Below are 20,720 nucleotides of genomic sequence, written 5' to 3'. Positions count from 1 at the left end.
TTATAAGAACACTCATTGGCAATAAAACAAAAGATACAACATCTCAATACATAGAGGGCAGCATTCAAAAATTTGAAAATGTAACTGTACTATGCAAACACAAAAGGATAGAAGGCTACAGTACCCACCAATGTTTTGCCAGCCCATTCCATCACAGGGCCTGGTGATTTAGCTTCCTCCTCATCTATGTCTGATTCTTTACCCTCCATCTCTGGTACTATGGCAACATCATCGCTATCACCACCACCACCACTACTGATGTTTGTTTCCTCGGATACAGCAGGTTCTGCATCGCCACTATCCTCCTTGCCAACATCAAAAAGTTTCTTGTACTGAGACGTGATATCAATGACATCACTCTGTGATGAGGTCTTTGAAGCCTCTTCACTTACATCATTAGATGGAATAAATATCTCAGCTGGAAATAGTTCATCTACTTTATTGATTTTGGTAGGGTCAATTGTGACTTCAATGAAACTTTCTAAAAAATAAAGTGAATGCACACAACATCAATGAAATATGTATCTCAGGTTAAACAATAAAAGTAATAAAAATTTGAATAATATTGGACTGTTTGAAATGATTCAATGAAAATAAGCTGCCTGAGCTGTAACTGAAACATCTCTTGAAACATTTTTATTACAGTGGAGTCATGATGGGTGAATGGTTAGCGTGACCGGCTTGGAATCTACAGGTTGCAGGTTCGAGCCCCGTCGTTGCCTGCTGTTTGTTTCTGAGTGGCTAAAGTCCTTGGGCAAGATTTGAACCACGACTGTGCCTCAGTCAACCCAGCTGGGGACCTGGTAGGATGTAGGTTGCAATGTGAAGGCTTTAATCCTATGCGCTTAAATGGCTGCAATGGATTGTATGCTCCCCGGGGAGTTGAGGAAGACTAAAGGGCCGTTGTGCTATTCTGATCCGAGCCAGGGGTAATAATTGTAAAGCGCTTTGAGCACGGAGTGGGAAAGCGCTATATAAGAAATCAACATTATTATTATTATTATTATTATTATGTAATGACTTACTTTAGATGTTTTAAACTTTTTTTTTTTTTTATGATAAAGAATATATCGTTCATGGTTCTAAGAATCAACTGGACAGTGAAATATAGTTACTTTGAAATGGTAAATTAGAAACGATTGCGACATTCGATCCATCTACTTCGTCACACAATTACTATCCTACATAATTCTGTAAGTAGAATCACCTGATTTTATCTTAACATAAAACGTTTTGGCCAGTCTCAGTGAACTTGATATCTCATCTAATCAAAAGGACATGCTCATCTTGTAAAGGCTGTATGGTGAGTTTAAAGTAAAAAGTGAACATAAAATCTTGCGGCCAGTTTCACTGTCAACTTGATAGCTTGTCTAAATCAAAAGAGCATGCTCATCCTGTAATGGCTGTATGGAGAGTTTAAAGTAAAAAGTCAACATAAGCCTTGTGGCCAGTTTTCACTGTCAACTTGATATATCTCATCTAATCAAAAGTGCATGCTCATCCTGTAATGGTTGTATGGGGAGTTTACAGTAAAAAGTGAACATAAACCCTTGTGGCCAGTTTCACTGTCAACTTGATATCTTGTCTAAATCAAAGTGCATGCTCATCCTGTAAGGCTGTATTTTGACTTCAAAGTGAAAAGACAGTTAAAGTTAGCCATACCTTCAGAACTACTCTCATCTTTGTCATCATCATCTGCTCTCTTCTGTTCCTCAATGTCAGATACAAGATGTATTTCACTTGTAAGTATCCGTTTCTTCAACACTGGAGAGACGGCATCTCCCTCATCTTGTGGTTTGTTGTTGTCATCTTGTACAACTTCTTGATATCTAAGCTTATCTTCATCTTTATTTATCTCCTGTACTACTGTAATGTTGTCTTTTGTAACCATGGGAACCAAAGATACACAGTCCTCTCCCTCAGGAGAAACAATCTGACAAGTGTTATCTGTATTTGTACCCTCCAGACTTTTAATATCTTCTTCTTTTTCCAATATTTCGATTTCATCTTTGTTCATCTCTCTGAAAAATCCTTTTTCAACACTTATTTTCTGGTCATTGTCATGAAGAACAGCGTCTTTTTTCATCATTTTAGCACCCTTTTCATTTTCACTTGTAAGATCAATTTCCTCAATTTTTCTTTTCATGCTGTCTGTTTTAAAATAATTTTTCTTTAAAAGTTCACCAGTTATGATGATATCATTGTCACTTAAGATTGTTTTACTCTCAACTAAACTTCCCTGAGGTTTGGATTTCTTTTGAAATTCCAAGTCAGCACCAAAATTTTGATTCTCTGGTTCCTTGGATTCTAGTTCAGATAATCTAAAAACATTCTCCGATGACTTTTCTTTGACTCTGTACAAATCAAGATCTTGAAGCAGCATATCATCATCATCAAGTTCAATCATATCATCATAGAGGTCAGAGGTCATAGGGTGAATGTCCTTTTCGCTAGGCTGCTCTTGCGAAGTACTTGGGGTTGGTTCAGGTGTATCTGAAGGCCGACTTTCAATCGATGATTCATCAATATTTTTCTTTTTCCCAAGGCCTTTGATGAGAATGTAGTGTTGAGTGTCCTCAGAGACGACTCTCTGTGCCTGCACACCTTTTTCATCGACGCCAAAATCTAGAAAAGAAGCAATTTCTCCAGAATCTCTGGTGTTTAGTTCTTTGCGGACATTGTCAAGTCTTTGACTCAATTTACTCTTCTGTAATAGTTTTGTCATCTGATAACTGGAAAAATCACCAGCAGCCTGAAAATGAAAAATAAAAAGACATTAAAAGTGATTGCTTGCATAGGTGCACACACAAACCTAGACTGACAGTCGTTCGTGCCTTTTTTGCTACGTTTTATCTAAAACTAAAGTCATCGCTTTGCTCCGATCCAGAGCAATAGTATAACCACATACTGATTAGGAACAAAGAGTGCCAGAGGCACAAGTTCGTGCCTTCGGCACTCACAGTTCCTATCAGTATGCGTTAGTATTCAATGCTACGGAGCGAGGCGACGACTTTGTTTTAGATGAAACATAGCAAAAAAAGGCACGAACGACTGTCGACAGTCTAACACATACCATACTATTGGTATTGCAGTGCAATACAGAAAATATTATTGTATACCTACATGAAAATGAGCATGTGATTGTTCCATGTGAATGCACAGTTACATTTTAAGAATTTGCTGTTCTTCAGGAACAAAGAATCAACATGAATAAAAACAGAACTCCATGTCATGTGAGTGCCACTGTGGGTATATCCAGTTATGCTTGTGGTGTCTTCTGCTGAACTGTCACTTGTTTTGCTTGTGATAGTGAAAGTGTGACAACAAAGAACACCACAAACACTTTTGCAATAACGTTCCCATCAAGTATGCCACACTGACATTTGGGTTCTGCAATTTCATTTAGAATGGTCTGAATAGGCCATTCCAGACTGCAAACTGGGAATACAGCGCCCTTGCTCAAATTGGGGGTATCATCACCTCATAGTATCATTTCTTAAGAGCTTTGTTCCTTGGTATTCTGTAGAAGTGTAAATCAGGGATGTTTTTCATATTGTTCAGACATCGAGGAAAGCAGCAGTGCTCTATGATTAACCAAGTAAACTATAACATGTACATGTATACCCCCAAGGTACACACAGACAGGAAGTAGAGCACCACCATGGCAAATTTTGGAAAGGTCTATTACATATTGTGTGTTGGAGTATATATTAAATATGTTCCAAAAGAAGTGATATACTAAAAGTCAAATTTACTGAAAAAGTCTAAAAAAAAATATTCAAACTACTTCATTGACCTTGGGTAGGTGTCCTATATTTGCCCAGGAATGTCTTTTCTTGGTTTCTTGCATTTCTAGGATTATTTCATGCTGTACTTCAGCTGGTAGGGCCTTGAATTCTTCAGAGTAAATGTCTACACTGTCAAGGTTCTGATAGTGTTCATGGATGATTTCCTGATGCATTTGTCTCTCTTCCCAGGAATCATTCTGACTGTCACTGGATCTGAAAGGGAAGAAGAATTTGGTCAGAGTTTGACTGACAATAATGGGAATTTTTATAATAGTGCTTTCCTACACTGAGTTCACAATACCTAGCATGGACCTACTGGCAAAACTTTTGTCATGAATCACTGGGAAATTATGATTTTTTCAATGGAAGCTACTAACATTGAGTACTCAGATATCATGGCCCTGACTTATGGTCAAAAGGCTTCACCTAATCATCACCCCTAGTGGCCAAACTACAGAATCTTTTGTTTTTCTGATAACCGGAATATTGTGCATTGAGACATGTATGTAAAAGGCTTCACCTAAACAGCACCCCTAGTGGCCAAACTACAGAATCTTTTGTTTTCTGATAACTGGAATATTGTGTATTGAGACATGTATGTAAAAGGCTTCACCTAAACATCACCCCTAGTGGCCAAACTACAGAATCTTTTGTTTTCTGATAACTGGAATATTGTGTATTGAGACATGTATGTAAAAGGCTTCACCTAAACATCACCCCTAGTGGCCAAACTACAGAATCTTTTGTTTTCTGATAACCGGAATATTGTGTATTGAGACATGTATGTAAAAGGCTTCACCTAAACATCACCCCTAGTGGCCAAACTACAGAATCTTTTGTTTTCTGATAACTGGAATATTGTGTATTGAGACATGTATGTAAAAGGCTTCACCTAAACATCACCCCTAGTGGCCAAACTACACAATCTTTTGTCTTTCTGATAACCGGAATATTGTTTATTGATAATCCTATTTTTGTATCGAGACATGTAAATGCGGAGTACGTACAGTTGTGCTTCCTGTGATGGTTCAAGTGCTGGCAGGTCATAGATATCATTGTCTTTGGATCTTGGCACCGCTGCTGATGATTTACCGGATTGGGTACCACTCCTGTAATATTAATAAACCACATTAAATCCATTTAACGTTTCACACACACAAAATGTAACAAACAAAACAATTATACATAAAATCTTGGCAGGCTATCTTTCATGGAATCATTAAGATCTTAAAGTATTTGCCATAGTTGAAAAGAAATTGATACTTGATCATATTTTTTATAGTAGTAGCAATAAAGTTACCTTTTTGGAATCTAGGTTTGAAACAGTTACTAGTACGTAGCTTTCATCTAAATCACTATATTTCACATCTCTTAGAATACACACTTGGTTACCAAATTGCCACAAAATCAAAGTTATTCAAATCTTCCAAGACATTGCTTCAAGAAGTTTGTTCTTGATCCTTTTGAACGATAAACAAATTTTGGGGGTTCATCATCCTGTTGTCATGGAAATGAACAATATTTTACTTTCTCATAGTTGACAATGTGTAGTATTTGTCAGCCATATTGGATGGTGGCCATATTGGATTCTAAAATGGCTTAATTTTGATATCATTTGGCCTCTATTTCTAAAAATTTATGGAAATCCCTGATCTTATCCTTGATTTTTTAACTGAGAACAGATTTGAGATTTCTAGAACAAAGTAACAGCAAAACTATTCAGAAAGATCTTTATTTTAGAGGTGCCCACTGAATTAAATTCAATGAACAAGAAACACATCCTGTATTCTCACACTTTAGAAATACAAAACCACAAGACTTACTCTTTCCCTAGAACCGTAGTCATGGCTTGTTGTTTGAGATAATTCTTCAATAATTTATCTCTAGCCTTGTTGGATTCTCTCACAGCTTTATCAAGTCTTTGTCTTCTTGCAGCCTAGACAAAGAAATATTTACATAGTTTATGAATGATAATTAGGTGTGATTTCTCAATATTTTTCTTCCTCCATCCAAGGAAAATACGAGTGACCTAAGGGGGTTTTGTCACTATGAGCCGCTTGACGAGTAGTGACAACCCTTAGGTCACGAATATTTTCCAGCTGAATGAAGAAAAATATTGAAGAAAAACATAATTATACAAGCACCAGTTGTATAAAAGAAATATTGGGGAAAGTAATGACAATTTTGAATGTTTTGACTTATATTTCGAGCACAACAGAACCAGTGATGTAGACATGCGTTGTCGTGACATAGACGCATTGTCGTAACGTAGAACGAGGCCTATTTAGTATCATATCATGGTATCTTACAAGTTCAGACCATGTCTATTCAAAACATTGTTACATATTGTTGATCTCATAATTTTGTTTTGAACAACATCCATACTAGAGCCTAAAAGTAGCATATGCCAACCAAATACCAATGTAATTGGCAATTTGGTTTTTGATGTTTGCATACAGACAGACAGTCAGACAGATGGAAAGATACTTTACCATGCACATAGACAAACAGACAGACAGACAGACAGACGGAAAGACACTTTACCATCCACAGACAGACAGACAGACAGATGGAAAGACACTTTACAATGCACAGACAGAGAGACAGAGACAGACAGAGAGACAGACATACAAGTGGAGAGACAATTTACCATGCACACAGACAGACAGACAGACAGATGGAAAGACACTTTACCATGCACACAGCATGACTGAACCTTCAATTCAGTTGTGCTAAAAGTGACAAAAAATTTGCACAGGTTCCAGATCATGTCCCTTAAACTTACCAAGGTCTGTTTCTTTAGTTGTGGCGCTCCTCCATCAAACACAAATACAGGTTTAATACGATAGAACAGCATTTTACATATACGATTAAATAGTCCAAGTAGATGAGCATTGGTCACCTGATTACCATCACGGTCTCTCATACCACGAACTGACTGATTCAACCACAGACTGATATCTAAATGACTAAGTCAAGGAAACAAACCATGCCAGGCAGCATGTAGTCTGTAAGGTACGACATTTGTGCCACGCTATTACAATGTTGCTCCCAGCCTTTTCAAAATGTGGGACATGGTGTCCCATGATTTCCATTTTTCTGGGTCATCATAAATTCTTGCAGGACATCATGCATGACAAATTGTTATTACATCAAATATACACAACAATCTCAGGATGAAATTTATTCACATCTAACATTAGTTAGTACAGATAACTATCATATTGAATTCACTATTTGAATACAGAGAGAGACAATATTGTGGTAGGTGTGAGTAACATCACTAAGTCTTGTGGTTTCAAAAGAGTTTACTATTTATACAAAGTCTCCTGTTCTATAAAATTTAGTACATAGCTTTTCACAATGATTAGTCACAGAATTTTGGAATTTTTGTATTAGAACATCTTTCAGAGTGGGTCATCTATGACCTGTCACTTCTAAAAAAAAGTGGGTCAGGCACAGAAAATGTGTCAAATGACACAAAAACTCAGTCTGGGTGCAACACTGCTATTAGCCAGCACTTTCCTATTGGTCAGTTGTAACTATATACAATTAGTCATTCTGATGAGGATCGTCGATCAAGACATATTGAAAGCTGAATGCTAAAAAACTTTGAACTGTTTGTGTGCCATAACCTTTGTAAATCAGCACTTGCTGGTTGAGAAGCCTGAGAGAGCCGAACAACACAATTAAAATTTTGTCATTCTGATGAGGATTATCGACCAAGACAGATCAAGAGCTCAACGCTTAAAAACGCAGAACTGCTTGTGCGTTATAACCTTTGTAAATCAACACTCGCTGAATGAGAAGCCTGATAGGGCCGGGCCGAACAACATGATATATCTTACAGTCTAGGTATAACGCACTCAACCCTTGAGCTATTCAAAGACTCAATAGACAGTTCAATTACAACACTGGGTTTGAAATAAATATGGGGTTTGGAAAAGTGAATTAGAAGTAGAGCAAAAACTAAGAGAGATGAAGAGCCCAAGTGAACAAGTGAAAGCACTTAAAGACAGGACCACCAAATTTTTTGCAGGACTACTACGTTATCAATTTTACTAGTCCTGTGGGATAAGGACTCTTTTACTCGAGTGTGAACCCTGGGACTGACTTGTTCTTTGGACTTGATAAATAACAATTTTTACAGTAAAGGTCCAAAGATCTTGTAAAAGCAAAAATATTGCCAAACTATAGGTTGGCATGGAAAATTATTTTGTGATCATCTTTTTCGCTATTAGTAATGGGTACAGTTACACACAAGTTTAGTTGTAGGCAAATTTTCAAGCTAGTACATGCAATACACATACTACTAATTTCAGTAACAGTAGCAATTTTCTGCTCTGCAAAATGATCTCCTTATTTTACAAATTTTGACAGAAAATAAAAAGTTAAAAAAAAATGTCACACACACACAAAAAAAATAATAAAAAAATTATTGCCTTCAAACAAGGCTACAATTATTGCAGCTATGAACTTGAAGCTATTAAAAGGCCTACAAAAAAAATTGCTTGGGTCTGGTTACCCGCCCCACCTAGTTTTTCATGCCGACCCTAAACTTTTTTTTTTTATGTATTCGAGAAAAGTAATAAAATCATGAAAGTTCTGAAGTCTTGCAAGAAATAGTGGATGCGCTGAAACTGACATCAACTTAAAAAGACAACATAAAACTGTTCTTCCAGTCTGTAATGGCTGTATATCTGATGAGAAGAAACCAATAACACAGAGACAATATGGAAAACAAAATGAAATGTTGATATACAAAGGATACCGACTGCAAGGACCTTTCCTTCCAGGGACTCTAATGTGACTGGTCTTCCAGCTGGTTCCAATAGCTGCCACAGTCCTTTAACTCCCATTGTTTTAGGAAGTAGTGTTATTACACGGCAATATCAGTAACGAATTCACTATGGACGGCGCATGAGCAGCAACACTTAAATTTAGCAGAATATTTTAATAGCAGACGATATTATTTCAACAAGTTGACAAAGCGTTATTCATTGGCACGCGTTCAAGTCCTACCACCTTGAGGACGTTACAGTAATACACTTGCGATAATTTTACGCGATATATAAGAGCAACTAAAATTTATCAATACGTAATATTCTAGGAAATATCTTTAGAGTGAATTTTTCTTTCAAATTACACGTTACATCATTTCATACATTATTGTTTGAGAAATGTAGTATTATGTAAACGAAAAATAAAACTCGGGATGAGGCAGTAACTGCCAAATCTCACTGTATTACACGATACGCGGTCATAGTCCCTTCTTTACAACACTTTCGCATGCTGAGATATGTAATTTACTTGCATTCGAAGCATTTTTTTCTTCGATATCAGCAGAAATTCGGACTTCCGCGCTGATGACCTGATATTATTTGCAATGCATTGTGGAAGTTCAAAGTGACCTTTCTACGCGCATGCGTACGGTCACCCACGTGTACGATTAAAATGGCGGAATCAGGTGTGTACTTTACAAGTTTGTGTCAGTTTTGCATATTTTTTTCATAAATTCTCCGAATTATTCCTCTAGTTTCAATCTCTATGCTGAAATATAGACTCTTGTCTTATATTTTGGCTGTTTTATATGTAAGCCAAATGTCGCAAAATAGCCTGTCAAACGATTTCATTTGTGGAGTGTTGACCATGCATGGTGCTAGAAGTCACATGGGATGCATGTATGCATAGATCTTGGGCCGTGGTGGAAGCACATGTTCATGAAAAGTCGTTTATTTTCTCCCCCATCCACGCATCTCGCGCAATTTGATTATAGTGGTCTGAGATTAGATCAGGCGTTTAGAATCAATAATACGCCGAAACCTATGTTGCTTTTTGCCCTTGTAGCTTGCAACATTAATACGTTATTTTGTTACGAATGTGATCCCAGATGCTACATTTAATAGTCATTAGGATCGAGCAAAACAAATGTGTTGTTCGGGAAAAACATTGATATGCATAAACACTAAACTTAAACAATGTCTATTTGGGAAAAGAGAATACAGTTTTTGAAACCTGTAAATTTGAATTTTATACAAATTACCTTGTAGGAGTACATGATACATACTAAGCAGTGAAGCTGCTGTTGTTTTCATTCATTGATTGATAAAACTCTTGGTACAGTATATGGTATAATAGTGCTAATCTATATAGCATGTGTTCATTATTTTTGTTTTATTGTGGTCACATTTAGCCCACAATTTCTGCAAAATGTAATTACAAATAAAAGACAGTAGAGCAGTTTGAAGATTTATTGATCGTAAAGACAGTTATAACTTAATTTTTCCATTTGTCTTGGGGCAGTCATTCTTTGCCAGAAGAGAAATGGAGATAATTGAAACAAATCCTAACTTCAAATGTAAATTCTCTACTTTGCAGCTCTGTGATATAAATCATTTAACTTGATTTGTTGTCATAGCAGCTACAACTCGTGACCTAATAGGGAATGCTTCTGATATGTCGACAATATATTATCTACCTGATCTTGTCGCCTGAATCATTTCAAGAGTGAAATACAACAAATCAGGATTATGCTAGGGAGTCTAACCCTATTCCTTACCCTAACTCCTTAACTTTTGTACAATTTTGTACCTGCTGTACAGTCGGTCCACTGTTTTACATTCTACCCTAACCTTCTAGCATGAAAACAGATGTGTACTTGTTGCACAGTCAGTCCACAGTTCTATATTCCCCTAACAGTGGAACTTGAATGCAATTTTGTACCATGTACCGTGTATGTACTGTACTGTGCAGTCAGTGCACGATTGTACATTCTACCCTATCCCCTTAGCTAGAATACAAATGTGTACTTGTTGCACAGTCAGTCCACTCTTCTATATTCCCCTAACTTGAGTACAATTTTGTCCATAGTGTACTGTCGGTCCACTGTTGTACGTTCATGCTGAAAGTCATACCACGAGTCTAAGGTCTGTTTGTACATACATGTACATGTAGTTTTGGTTTTGAAGAACGCTTTCATTTTTGTGATGTTTTATATCGCTACATAATTTGTATGGCTTTACTGGGCTGACAATGGTATACCTGTTTACATTGTATAGGTACACCACACAAGAAAGCCAAAAAGGACAAAGAGAAGAAGCATAAACCTAGCGCTGCAGAAATTGGGGTGAGAATCTGATGTTATTTAGTCATCAGTGTTCTTATTCTGTGTCTTTGCTAAGATTGTAATAAACTCAGTAAGAGAGATCTAGTAAAACTTACTATATGCAAAATATCCTATAGACAAACTAGAATAGACACAAACTAAAAGTGTTGCATGTGGTACATTACACATGTAATGGTGTTAGTACCTTGGTTTGTGGATATACATGTAATCACCCTGTATATAATCGTAACAGTGTAACACTGGAGGAGTCTTAAAATGTGCATTAGAATAAGGTTGAATCTGTCATTATCAGAGTTGCAGTCCTACTGCGAGTGTAATGACATGGATGGCCATTTATAGTTTTTATCAACATACTGCAATAAAACAAATATACTTAAAGTTTTAGTCTATGTCTGTTTTAGACGAATTGTTGATTTCAAGCTTTTGTAGCTGCCTACATTCCTTTACACTGTTCTGCTAAGTCTCCGTCAGGTCAGATAGCCAAGTCTCTGTCAGGTCAGCTAGCCAAGTCTCTGTCAGGTCATATAGCCAAATCTCTGTCAAGTCAGATAACCAAGTCCGTGAAGTCAGATGGCCAAGTCTGTCCAGTCATATAGCCAAATCGCTGTCAAGTCAGATAGGCAAGTCGCTGTCAAGTCAGATAGCCAAGTCTCTCAAGTCAGTTAGCTAAGTCTCTGTAAAGTTAGTTAGCTAAGTCTCTGTCAAGTCAGATAGGAAATTCTCTGTCAAGTCAGTCAGCTAAGTTTCAGTCAGATAGCCAAGTTTGTCAAGTCATAACCAAGTCGCTGTTGAGTTATATACCCAAGTCTCAGTCAAGTCAGCTATCCAAGTCTCTGTCAAGTCAGCTATCCAAGTCTCTGTTAAGTCAGATAGCCAAGTCTGTGGGCTATTTTAGCATAGTCCTTGACAAATAGAAGTACAGTAACATCTTTCGTAATTCAATATGAAAAGTAGAAATAAAGTTAAATACCTGTCTTATGTCTTGAAATTTGTAGGATGCACAACGTGAAGATGACTTCCTGATCAAACCAGAATCCAAACAAACCAAACTAGACACATCTGAATGGCCTCTGTTATTAAAGAACTTTGACAAACTTAACATTCGTACCGGACACTACACACCACTGCCAAATGGTGCATCACCACTGAAAAGAGAGCTGAAAGATTATGTTTCGTGAGTAGTCTTTTCAAGAATAGGGGGGAATGATGGAAAATAGAATATCTATTCAGTGTGAAATATATGTTAATTTAGTACACCATTGACACGCTCCACTTTCTTTCAACATTTTTGTCGTCTTCTATCCTTTACTATTTCATGACTAACAAGAAACTCGATATATCTGACCACAGCAAAAAAATTGTGTTTTCCTAGAGGGCACATAGATCTTTTTATTCCCATTTTTGTCAAAATTGTAGAGGATCTTTGCTTTGAAAATAACATATGACCTCTTAGTTTGTTCTGAGAAATGTATGATTACTGCTCTGTATCAAAGTCGTACAAGTATATGATAATTTAGAACGGAATGCCGATTTCAGAGGTACAGCCCATTTCAAGGTATCATTCTCTCTGTTTGATACAACCATGCAGAAACCAATAACAAACTGCATAATGTACACTGACTAAGATAGCGAGAACACAATGTCTTGCTCCATTTGTCTATTTTGAAATAATCCAGTTAAATGTACTGCACCTACACAGACATCTCGTTACCAGTGTACTGCAACTAGATAAAAACATGCAGGTGCCAGTATTTTAATGTCTGCATGGTGGCATTTCAGGTCATTTTATTCAGACAAAATATCAGTGTGTGCAGTTTCTTATTGATTTCTGCATGATTGTATCAAGCAGAACTGATGAAGGTAACTTAAAACGGGATGTAGGTTTGCTGAAAGGCAAGTCACTACACCGAGTTAGGGGAATAGAATTCACTTTATTCTGGGTTTTTTTTTGGTCTCTCAGATAAAACAAATGAAATATACATTTGGTTTACCTTTCAGGAGTGGCTTCATCAACTTAGACAAACCAGCCAACCCTTCCTCACATGAAGTCGTGTCATGGGTCAAGAGAATACTGAAAGTAGAAAAGACTGGTCACAGTGGTACGTTAGATCCTAAAGTGACTGGGTGTCTTATCGTCTGTATTGAGAAAGCTACACGTTTAGTCAAGTCACAACAAAGTGCAGGTATGTATCATTCACTCAGACTTTTACCAAGTAGTTTTATAGTTTTGTGTAATGTACAAATTGAGAATTGATTCTTTCAAATAAGTTTGTGCAATATGACGTGACTATAGAAACTGTTACTAGTTCACTATTAGACTATATCCTTCAGTCAGGGCTCGGAATTAATAATGGTCCAGAGTCCACAGAATACCAATTCTTGTCATGGGGCTACATGTACACACGTACCGTAATTTGCAGCTGGTAGCCCACTCAGGCTACCACTGATGGTGCAATAGCCCACTCAGGCTACCACTGATGGTGCAATGATTTTTAAAGGATGGAAGATTTACAGATATGGAAGTGTTTTAATAACAGACATATTTCCAATAGGAGAAGTATGTTTACAGTTCAGGAATATAGGATTACTCATCACCATCTTTTGGCCTCCACATTCTGAAATTGATAGCCTGTTAGGACCATAAAAGAAAAAATTCAATTTTGAGTCCCGTTTAAGCATGCTTAATTCATTGCTGTCATGACCTGTGTGACAAAGGAGGTTCTGCATGTGCCTTGTAGAATCTCTTCATTATTTAAATTCACCTTCAAAACTTCCCACATTTTTGTCACTTCTCGTGGTGAAAGTTGACTATTTTCTATTAAGTTATGTCATGAATTGAGACTGGAGCTAATGTTAAAACTTATATTGATTAACTTTGGTTCATTGGTACCTTGTTTAGGTAAAGAATACGTCTGTGTTGTGAGGTTACATAGTGCTATTGAAAATGAAGCAAAGTTGGCAAGGGTAAGTAAATATGTTTGTATGTCTCATGGTGACCATTTGTCTGATTTGAACTCGTCTGTTGCTGATTACCAGTAATCCTATATGTACTGATGGTAGATATCATCCTCTGTCACCTTGTACTTGTTTGTACGTATGCCCTTGACACACCAGATTTCGTCTGTGGTCGTAAAGTCAGTTATCACCATGTTTGCTCGACTACCACCCAACTACTCCAGCGGAATACATCATATTCTGGTTATCAGAAAGACAAAAGATTTCATGGATTTGGCCACTAGGAGTGCTGTTCACATGCCCTTTTAGTGTTGGAAGTGAGTTCCAGAATAGTTGAGTATTGTAGCATCAAGACAACAGGCATGAAGGTTACCACTTTTTGCTGTGTTATTACTGTAATGTTTTATTAGCGACTACCAGTAATAAAACGTGCCTAACCACTGTTGTAAAGCTCTTTTAAGAACACATACAGTCCTTTTACACACATTTTTTCATGGCTTTATGCATGGCCATACGATAAGTGGGCATGAGGAAATCGTAACCCTCCCTTAGTTTGCCAAATCTGGGTTGCCCTCTTGCGAAATGGCCAGAACTTTGATAACCGGAATATGGAGTATTGAAAGATGTTGACACCCTTCACTAGCCAAGAGAATGCGTGACTGGGAAGCAAATTCATAACATACACTTATACAAGCACAAAATCAAATTCGTGCAAAAATAAACTAATTTCTGTGTTTTCATTTCATTTGCAGGCTATTGAGACTTTGACAGGAGCAGTATTCCAAAGACCACCACTTATATCAGCTGTTAAGAGACAACTCCGAGTCAGAACTATCTATGAAAGTAAATTACTAGAATATGACTCTGAGAGACATCTTGGTAAGTTTATCTCTTACTCAGATCTGGACCATCTGTTGATATATAATTAACCAGAATAATGCAAAGAAAAACACCTTGTCAAGTTTATCCGCTGTGTCAGTGCTTATGTTATGGTGGTAAGTAGGTTAGCCAGTCATTTTACCAGGGTTCCCTACCAGTGTTTTTGTAAAAGGTGGTAAGTAGATAAAATCTAGCTGAGTTCCCTAGTCATTTTACCAGGGGTCCCCTACCATTGTTTTTATTAAGGTTGGTAAGTAGGTAAATCTACCTGAGTTCCCCAGTCATTTTACCTGGATATCCATGAAAAGTATAGCCCAAACACAAAATTTTGTGATAGGTCAGGTTTTATGTTGTGACAAGACAAAAGATTCTGTGGTATACTAGTCTCCAATGCATGTTACAGTGTCAAAATGATTTTACTGTTAATTTTGCCTCTTCTTAGTGTACATCATTTCCTTTGTTAATTTCTAGGTGTTTGTTGGTTAAGTTGTGAAGCGGGTACATACATTAGGACATTATGTGTACATCTTGGTCTTTTATTGGGTGTTGGGGGACAGATGGCAGAACTTCGGAGAGTCCGATCTGGCATTCAGTCAGAAAAGGTAGGTACCTCTCCTCAGATAAAGTCTACTATACTTATATCATTTGCAAGTCAACATGTACACATGCATGTGTAGAAAACAAAAAAGTTATATGGTTCTGTATGTTGAGGGCGCTCACCCCATATGGGTTGGAAACCCGATGCATCCTAAGTGGACAGCCTAGGTTGATAACCTTTGATGTACATGTGCTTGTGTAGATGTGTGGTAGTGGTACTGTTTGGAACCTGAATAAAGACAGTTTAAGCCAAATTGACTCATGTTATATGTGCATACAGAAAATAAGGGATGTATGATCAGGTTGCTCTAAGTCACATGATACATATTATCTACATCGTTCATTTGAGTGTTGTATTGATTGTGAATCCCTCGATATTGTGTTGTAGCATGCTAACAAGAATGTCAACAAGTGTTCTAACGGTAGAAGTAAGCTTGTCTGGACTGTTTCCTGTAATTGTGAAGCCTCCAATGAATTGTTTTTTCTTCCAAATTAAATGTCTCCTCTGTTTGTGCTTTCTACGTGTACAGGATTCCATGGTAACCATGCATGATGTCATGGATGCACAGTGGCAGTTTGAGCATAATAAAGATGAGTCTTATCTCAGACGTACCATCAAACCATTAGAAGCGCTACTTACGTCGCATAAACGTATTGTTCTCAAAGACAGTGCGGTAAGTTTTGAGTTTCTACATGCAGGGTTCTGCCAAGCTTGAGAGTAGTCCCGGTTGCTAATTAATATTCATGAATAAATTAATGGTACACTCAAAGTATATGGTGTATGATCAAAGTTGCCAATGAAAAAGATAAAACCAACTTTTCTTTCTCTACTGATTTATAACTCTAATCTCAGTCTTTGCACATCGATTTTTTTTCAATCAGTTTTTGATTAGTTTTCTGAAAAGCTAAAGTTGTTTCAATCAAACTAAATATCCAAAGACGACTGCAGTTTCAAAACTCTAAAAAGTTGCGTATATCCACACATACGCATCGCGTTTAGACGAAATCTCGTGATACATGAGACCTCGCGATAGTTTGTGACGTCACCACCCGCCATTTTGGAAATTACGTGTTTTCATTGTCGTGCTATGTACGATGGCAAACTACTAACTAAAAGTGTTTTCAGAGTAAAATTGAACAGAAAACTAATGATCGGACACAACGTCAACACTTTATAAAAGGTATATGAGGCTGTTATACTTTTTTGACGACGCTGAAGAATGCTAGTCGAAAGTCTGCAGCATCGTGTTTGCCCTGTAATTCACACACATACTGTACACATGCAGCGTCAGCTGTTGTCAGTTCACACTTCGTCTTTATAAATAGTCAAGTATTTGTCATTATTGTAATTAATGGTCGTCTACATTGTTCTTTTCTCAAAGACATTTTCATACTTCATTATCTTTTAAATCAATACGCCCATGTGGGCAGAAAATGAATGTGTAATTATTAAAGTGATCGTGGGGTCGGTGACACTTGAAGGTGGTGGTCGGCAACCTTTGAGTGGTGGTCGGCAAGGCTGAGTCCCGGACGCTAGCGACCGGTGCCGACCGGCGTCGGCAGATCCCTGCACATGTCACATACACATATTGTTAGTAAGTTCAAGATCATGTAAGTCCTTAGACTTTCTGTGCATCTCACATAAACATAGTGTTCTCAAAGACAGTGTGGTAAGTGAAAGATCTCATAAGCCATCAGTCATGTACACATATTGTTCTCAAAGACAGTGCAGTAAGTGAAAGATCACAACCATCAGTTATGTAAACAGATTGTTTTCAAAGACCGTAGCAGTAAGTGAAAGATCACAAAACCATCGGTTATGTAAACAGATTGTTTTCAAAGACCATAGCAGTATGTGAAAGATCACAAAACCGTCGGTTATGTAAACATATTGTTTTCAAAGACCGTAGCAGTAAGTGCAAGATCACAAAACCATCAGTTATGTACACATATTAATCTCAAAGACAGTGCAGTAAGTGAAAGATCACAAACCATCAATCATTTACACATATTGTTCTCAAAGACCATAGCAGTACGTGTAAGCTCACATAAACCATCAGTCATGTACACATATTGTTCTCAAAGACAGTGTGGTATGTAACGAGCACTTACAAGAGAGCAAACGACAGTAAACATATTAGCCAAAAAGAAATTGTGTCGTCTTCACTACATTGTATTTTAATCAGATTGATAAACCCTTAGGGTCTCTGCTTACATCACAAATGTATTGCTTTCAAAGACGGTATGGTAAGTACATAAATCACAAGTGAACCAAGATGCTAACATCACAAGAATATACAGAACACCATATATAGAAATGCCAGGATCCCCCCCCCCCCCCCCCCCCCCCAACACAAACAAACAAAAAAGTAAGAAAAGTTCAACAGTGCCGAACTATTTTTGAAGGATATGTAACTGGTACTACAACCTTATTATCGCATTCTTGGTGAACATTCTAAAAATTTATTTGTTATAGGAAAAATTAAACTCCTTGCAATGAAAATATTGGAACTGTTTTCATCTCCATCTCATATGTTTCATTTATTCTCCTGCAGGTCAATGCTGTGTGTTATGGAGCCAAGATAATGCTGCCTGGCGTACTCAGATTTGAAGATGGAATTGAAATCAACAGTGAAATTGTCGTCTTGACAACAAAGGGTGAAGCTGTTTGTCTTGGAATTGCACTCATGACAACAGCTGTCATGGCAACCTGTGACCATGGCATCGTGGCTAAGATCAAGAGAGTGATTATGGAAAGGGATACGTATCCCAGAAAGTGGGGACTTGGACCAAAGGCCAGTATGAAGAAGCAGCTGATTAAACAGGGGAAACTCGATAAGTACGGGAAACCAAACCAACAGACACCTTCTGACTGGAAAAAGTCATATGTTGATTATGGGTAGGTGGATTTAGATTTGAAAGGAAGAATTTTTTGTGTTGTACATGTGTATATTACTGTCCAAATATGGGCGTTTTAGCATCAGGATCTGGTGGTAATCTCCCAAAAATGGGCATAAAACAGTCTGATAAGAAGGTTCTGGTTACCATTTTAGGTCTGTGATATTTCTATTACATGCTAAGTAAATGTTTATATAGTGGGAAATGTACATTGATTTTTGCCTGTATAATTTTCATATGGATAGGTGCCAAATTTAAAGATGTGTCCATGGTGTGTGTGTGCGCGTGTGCATGTGTGCAGGTGTGCAGGCGTGCGTGCGTGCGTGCGTCAGTCATTGTTTGTCTGGAGTTCAAATGTGTCTATCTTTATGCCAAAAGGCAAAGTGTCCCATGAGGACACCAAGATAACATAAGTGGCACTGTAGAAGAGCGTACTTCAAAAGGTTGAAATTCTATTTCTTGCAGTAAATCAAAACCAGAGACAGAAACCACAGAGAATGGCCAGTCAACTACCTCTTCCACACCTTCAACCAGTGTCACTACACCTGCTAAACCCAGCATTGAAGAGGTTGTAACACCTGCCAAGAAGAGGAAATTGAGTGAAAGCAGTTCGGCGTCGAGTGAACCACAGACACCTGTAACAACAGAAAAAGAAAAGAAGAAACATAAGAAGGAAAAGAAAAAGAAGAAACACAAAGGAGAAGGTGATGCCAAGGTAAGAATTTTGTTTTCTTGTTAGTTCTGTTCAAGATGCCATGCATCCAACAAAGCGTTGAATGGATTATTGCATTGTTGTAATTTTCTCCTCAATAACGAATGGGTAACTGGAAAGGTTGATGAGAGGAAGGTAGAGGGGTTAGGTTCATATTGTCTGTTTAAAAAATTTGCTGTTTGATGACTGAGAACTTTGAGATGTATCATTTTGCCATTTGTTGGATTTGCAACTATGTTGCACATTTATGTTCTGATCCAGGTGTGGATCTCAATTAGTGATAGAATGAATGAATGCTCTGTGAGAATATCAGGCTGACAGTAGCGCTTCACCAACATGTGGTTAAGGTTCAATGCATGCACTAGCCGAATGTTTACACAGGGCTGGCTCAGTGTTAACATAAGAATGGCACTAACAACTCAGCAGAATGTTGGTAAAAGTGATAGTGCCTGAATAAGCAAAATCTAGTGATAACATCAGATTGACTCAGCCTTGCTAATTGGAAACGGCTTCTGTAGTATGCTATATGCTGATCTGAGCACGTGGTTTCATTAATCGGAGAAATTAGTGGAATTTCACTCGAGAAATTAGTGGAACGTAGCTGGAATTTTATTTGGGAAATTAGTGGAAGGTAGCTGGCATTTCACTTACACTGTTGAACTAGTTATTCAGAAATTTGCATGAATCGGTGTATGTGGCCATTTCCTTGTGTTTGATCAGGATGCTAATAAGTGAAGTCATTACTTCTCACAATGTGCCACTTTCCAACTTAAACAAAATCACCAATTAAGTAAAGATATTGGTTCGTATCATTGTTAAGGTATATGCATTGACATTTCTTCATTTTATCTTTTAGCCCACTGAAACAGAAGAGATAAAGAAGAAAAAGAAAAAGAAGAAAGACAAAGAAAAGAAAAAGAAAAAAGCCAAGACATCAGATGATGACTCCGATTCCGATTAGTTTGAAAAAAAAAGAAGATAACTAGAGCCCGGTAGAGTAGAACTACCCCTCACATAACAGACTGTCCATCCCTTCATACTAGTCAGATAGACCAGATAACAATAGGATGATACCAAACATGTGGAAAAGTAGGGGTGATTATGAAAATCATGGAAGAAATGCCTGCAGTGCAAGACCTGGTGTTTTATTGTACCGAAAGAAAAGACCGTACACTAGTTATCAGGGTTTCCTTGTTCATGTACTGTATGGCAAAGAATGAAATTTTTAAGAAAAAAGATACAGAAGAGTTTTATGTTGAGAATTTATTGTCCTCCTTCAGCACCTGTGTATTTGAAGACTCTGTATCGACAACTTATGTCTCTACTTGGATAAGATTTATGTAATAAAAACGTCACTTTAGATTCTTTATAACATAGCAGTGGTCTGATGGCTTTCTTTTCTGTGAGTGAATTTGTTAAAGGTGCAACTCTGAGCATTAAAAGGGGCACAAACAGAGTTTATACGTGTATAGGCGTCGTTTGTACTGTATATTTGATAGGTATTGTACGTACTGAAGCATACTTCGCCATCACTTGCAATTGACTGAACTCAAACCTGGTATCAAGATGTAACTCATAAACTCGTGTCATTTACCATACATATCAAAGAATGTTCAGGAAACCCCTACTATGAAATCAACTGTTTCTAACAAAGCGAAAAAGACAGTTGCGATGTTATAGAAGACATGTATCACCACAGGGGGCAGCGAGCATGTAACTGATTGATCGATCGATTATACCAATACTATACTAGTAAGTTTATGCA

General features: G+C 37.4%; 2 protein-coding genes across 2 annotated transcripts in view; one reads left to right on the top strand and one right to left on the bottom strand.

The window, feature by feature from the left end:
* Positions 1–8,647, bottom strand: part of LOC144442063 (DNA excision repair protein ERCC-5 homolog) — a 36,186-nt gene extending 27,539 nt beyond the window's left edge. Inside the window, exons 1-7 of the mRNA XM_078131334.1 lie at positions 8,560–8,647; positions 6,574–6,749; positions 5,612–5,724; positions 4,796–4,897; positions 3,797–4,001; positions 1,663–2,752; positions 129–481 (exon numbers count right to left, since the gene is read on the bottom strand). Of these exons, the coding sequence (XP_077987460.1) occupies positions 129–481; positions 1,663–2,752; positions 3,797–4,001; positions 4,796–4,897; positions 5,612–5,724; positions 6,574–6,749; positions 8,560–8,647 (2,127 nt within the window). The remainder of the gene's footprint in view (positions 1–128; positions 482–1,662; positions 2,753–3,796; positions 4,002–4,795; positions 4,898–5,611; positions 5,725–6,573; positions 6,750–8,559) is intronic.
* Positions 8,648–9,230: 583 nt separating this feature from the next.
* On the top strand, positions 9,231–20,304 carry LOC144441972 (H/ACA ribonucleoprotein complex subunit DKC1-like). Its single transcript, XM_078131241.1, has 11 exons — positions 9,231–9,255; positions 10,847–10,914; positions 11,910–12,088; positions 12,913–13,097; positions 13,814–13,878; positions 14,622–14,748; positions 15,220–15,350; positions 15,876–16,019; positions 17,901–18,244; positions 18,709–18,958; positions 19,812–20,304. Exons 1-11 carry the CDS (start codon positions 9,243–9,245, stop codon positions 19,914–19,916), a joined length of 1,611 nt encoding a protein of 536 aa, XP_077987367.1. The 5' UTR covers positions 9,231–9,242; the 3' UTR covers positions 19,917–20,304.
* The last annotated feature ends 416 nt before the right edge of the window (positions 20,305–20,720 follow it).

This window comes from Glandiceps talaboti, chromosome 11, assembly GCF_964340395.1.
Source record: "Glandiceps talaboti chromosome 11, keGlaTala1.1, whole genome shotgun sequence".
Taxonomy (NCBI): domain Eukaryota; kingdom Metazoa; phylum Hemichordata; class Enteropneusta; family Spengelidae; genus Glandiceps; species Glandiceps talaboti.
This window is presented reverse-complemented; position numbering and strand designations above follow the sequence as displayed.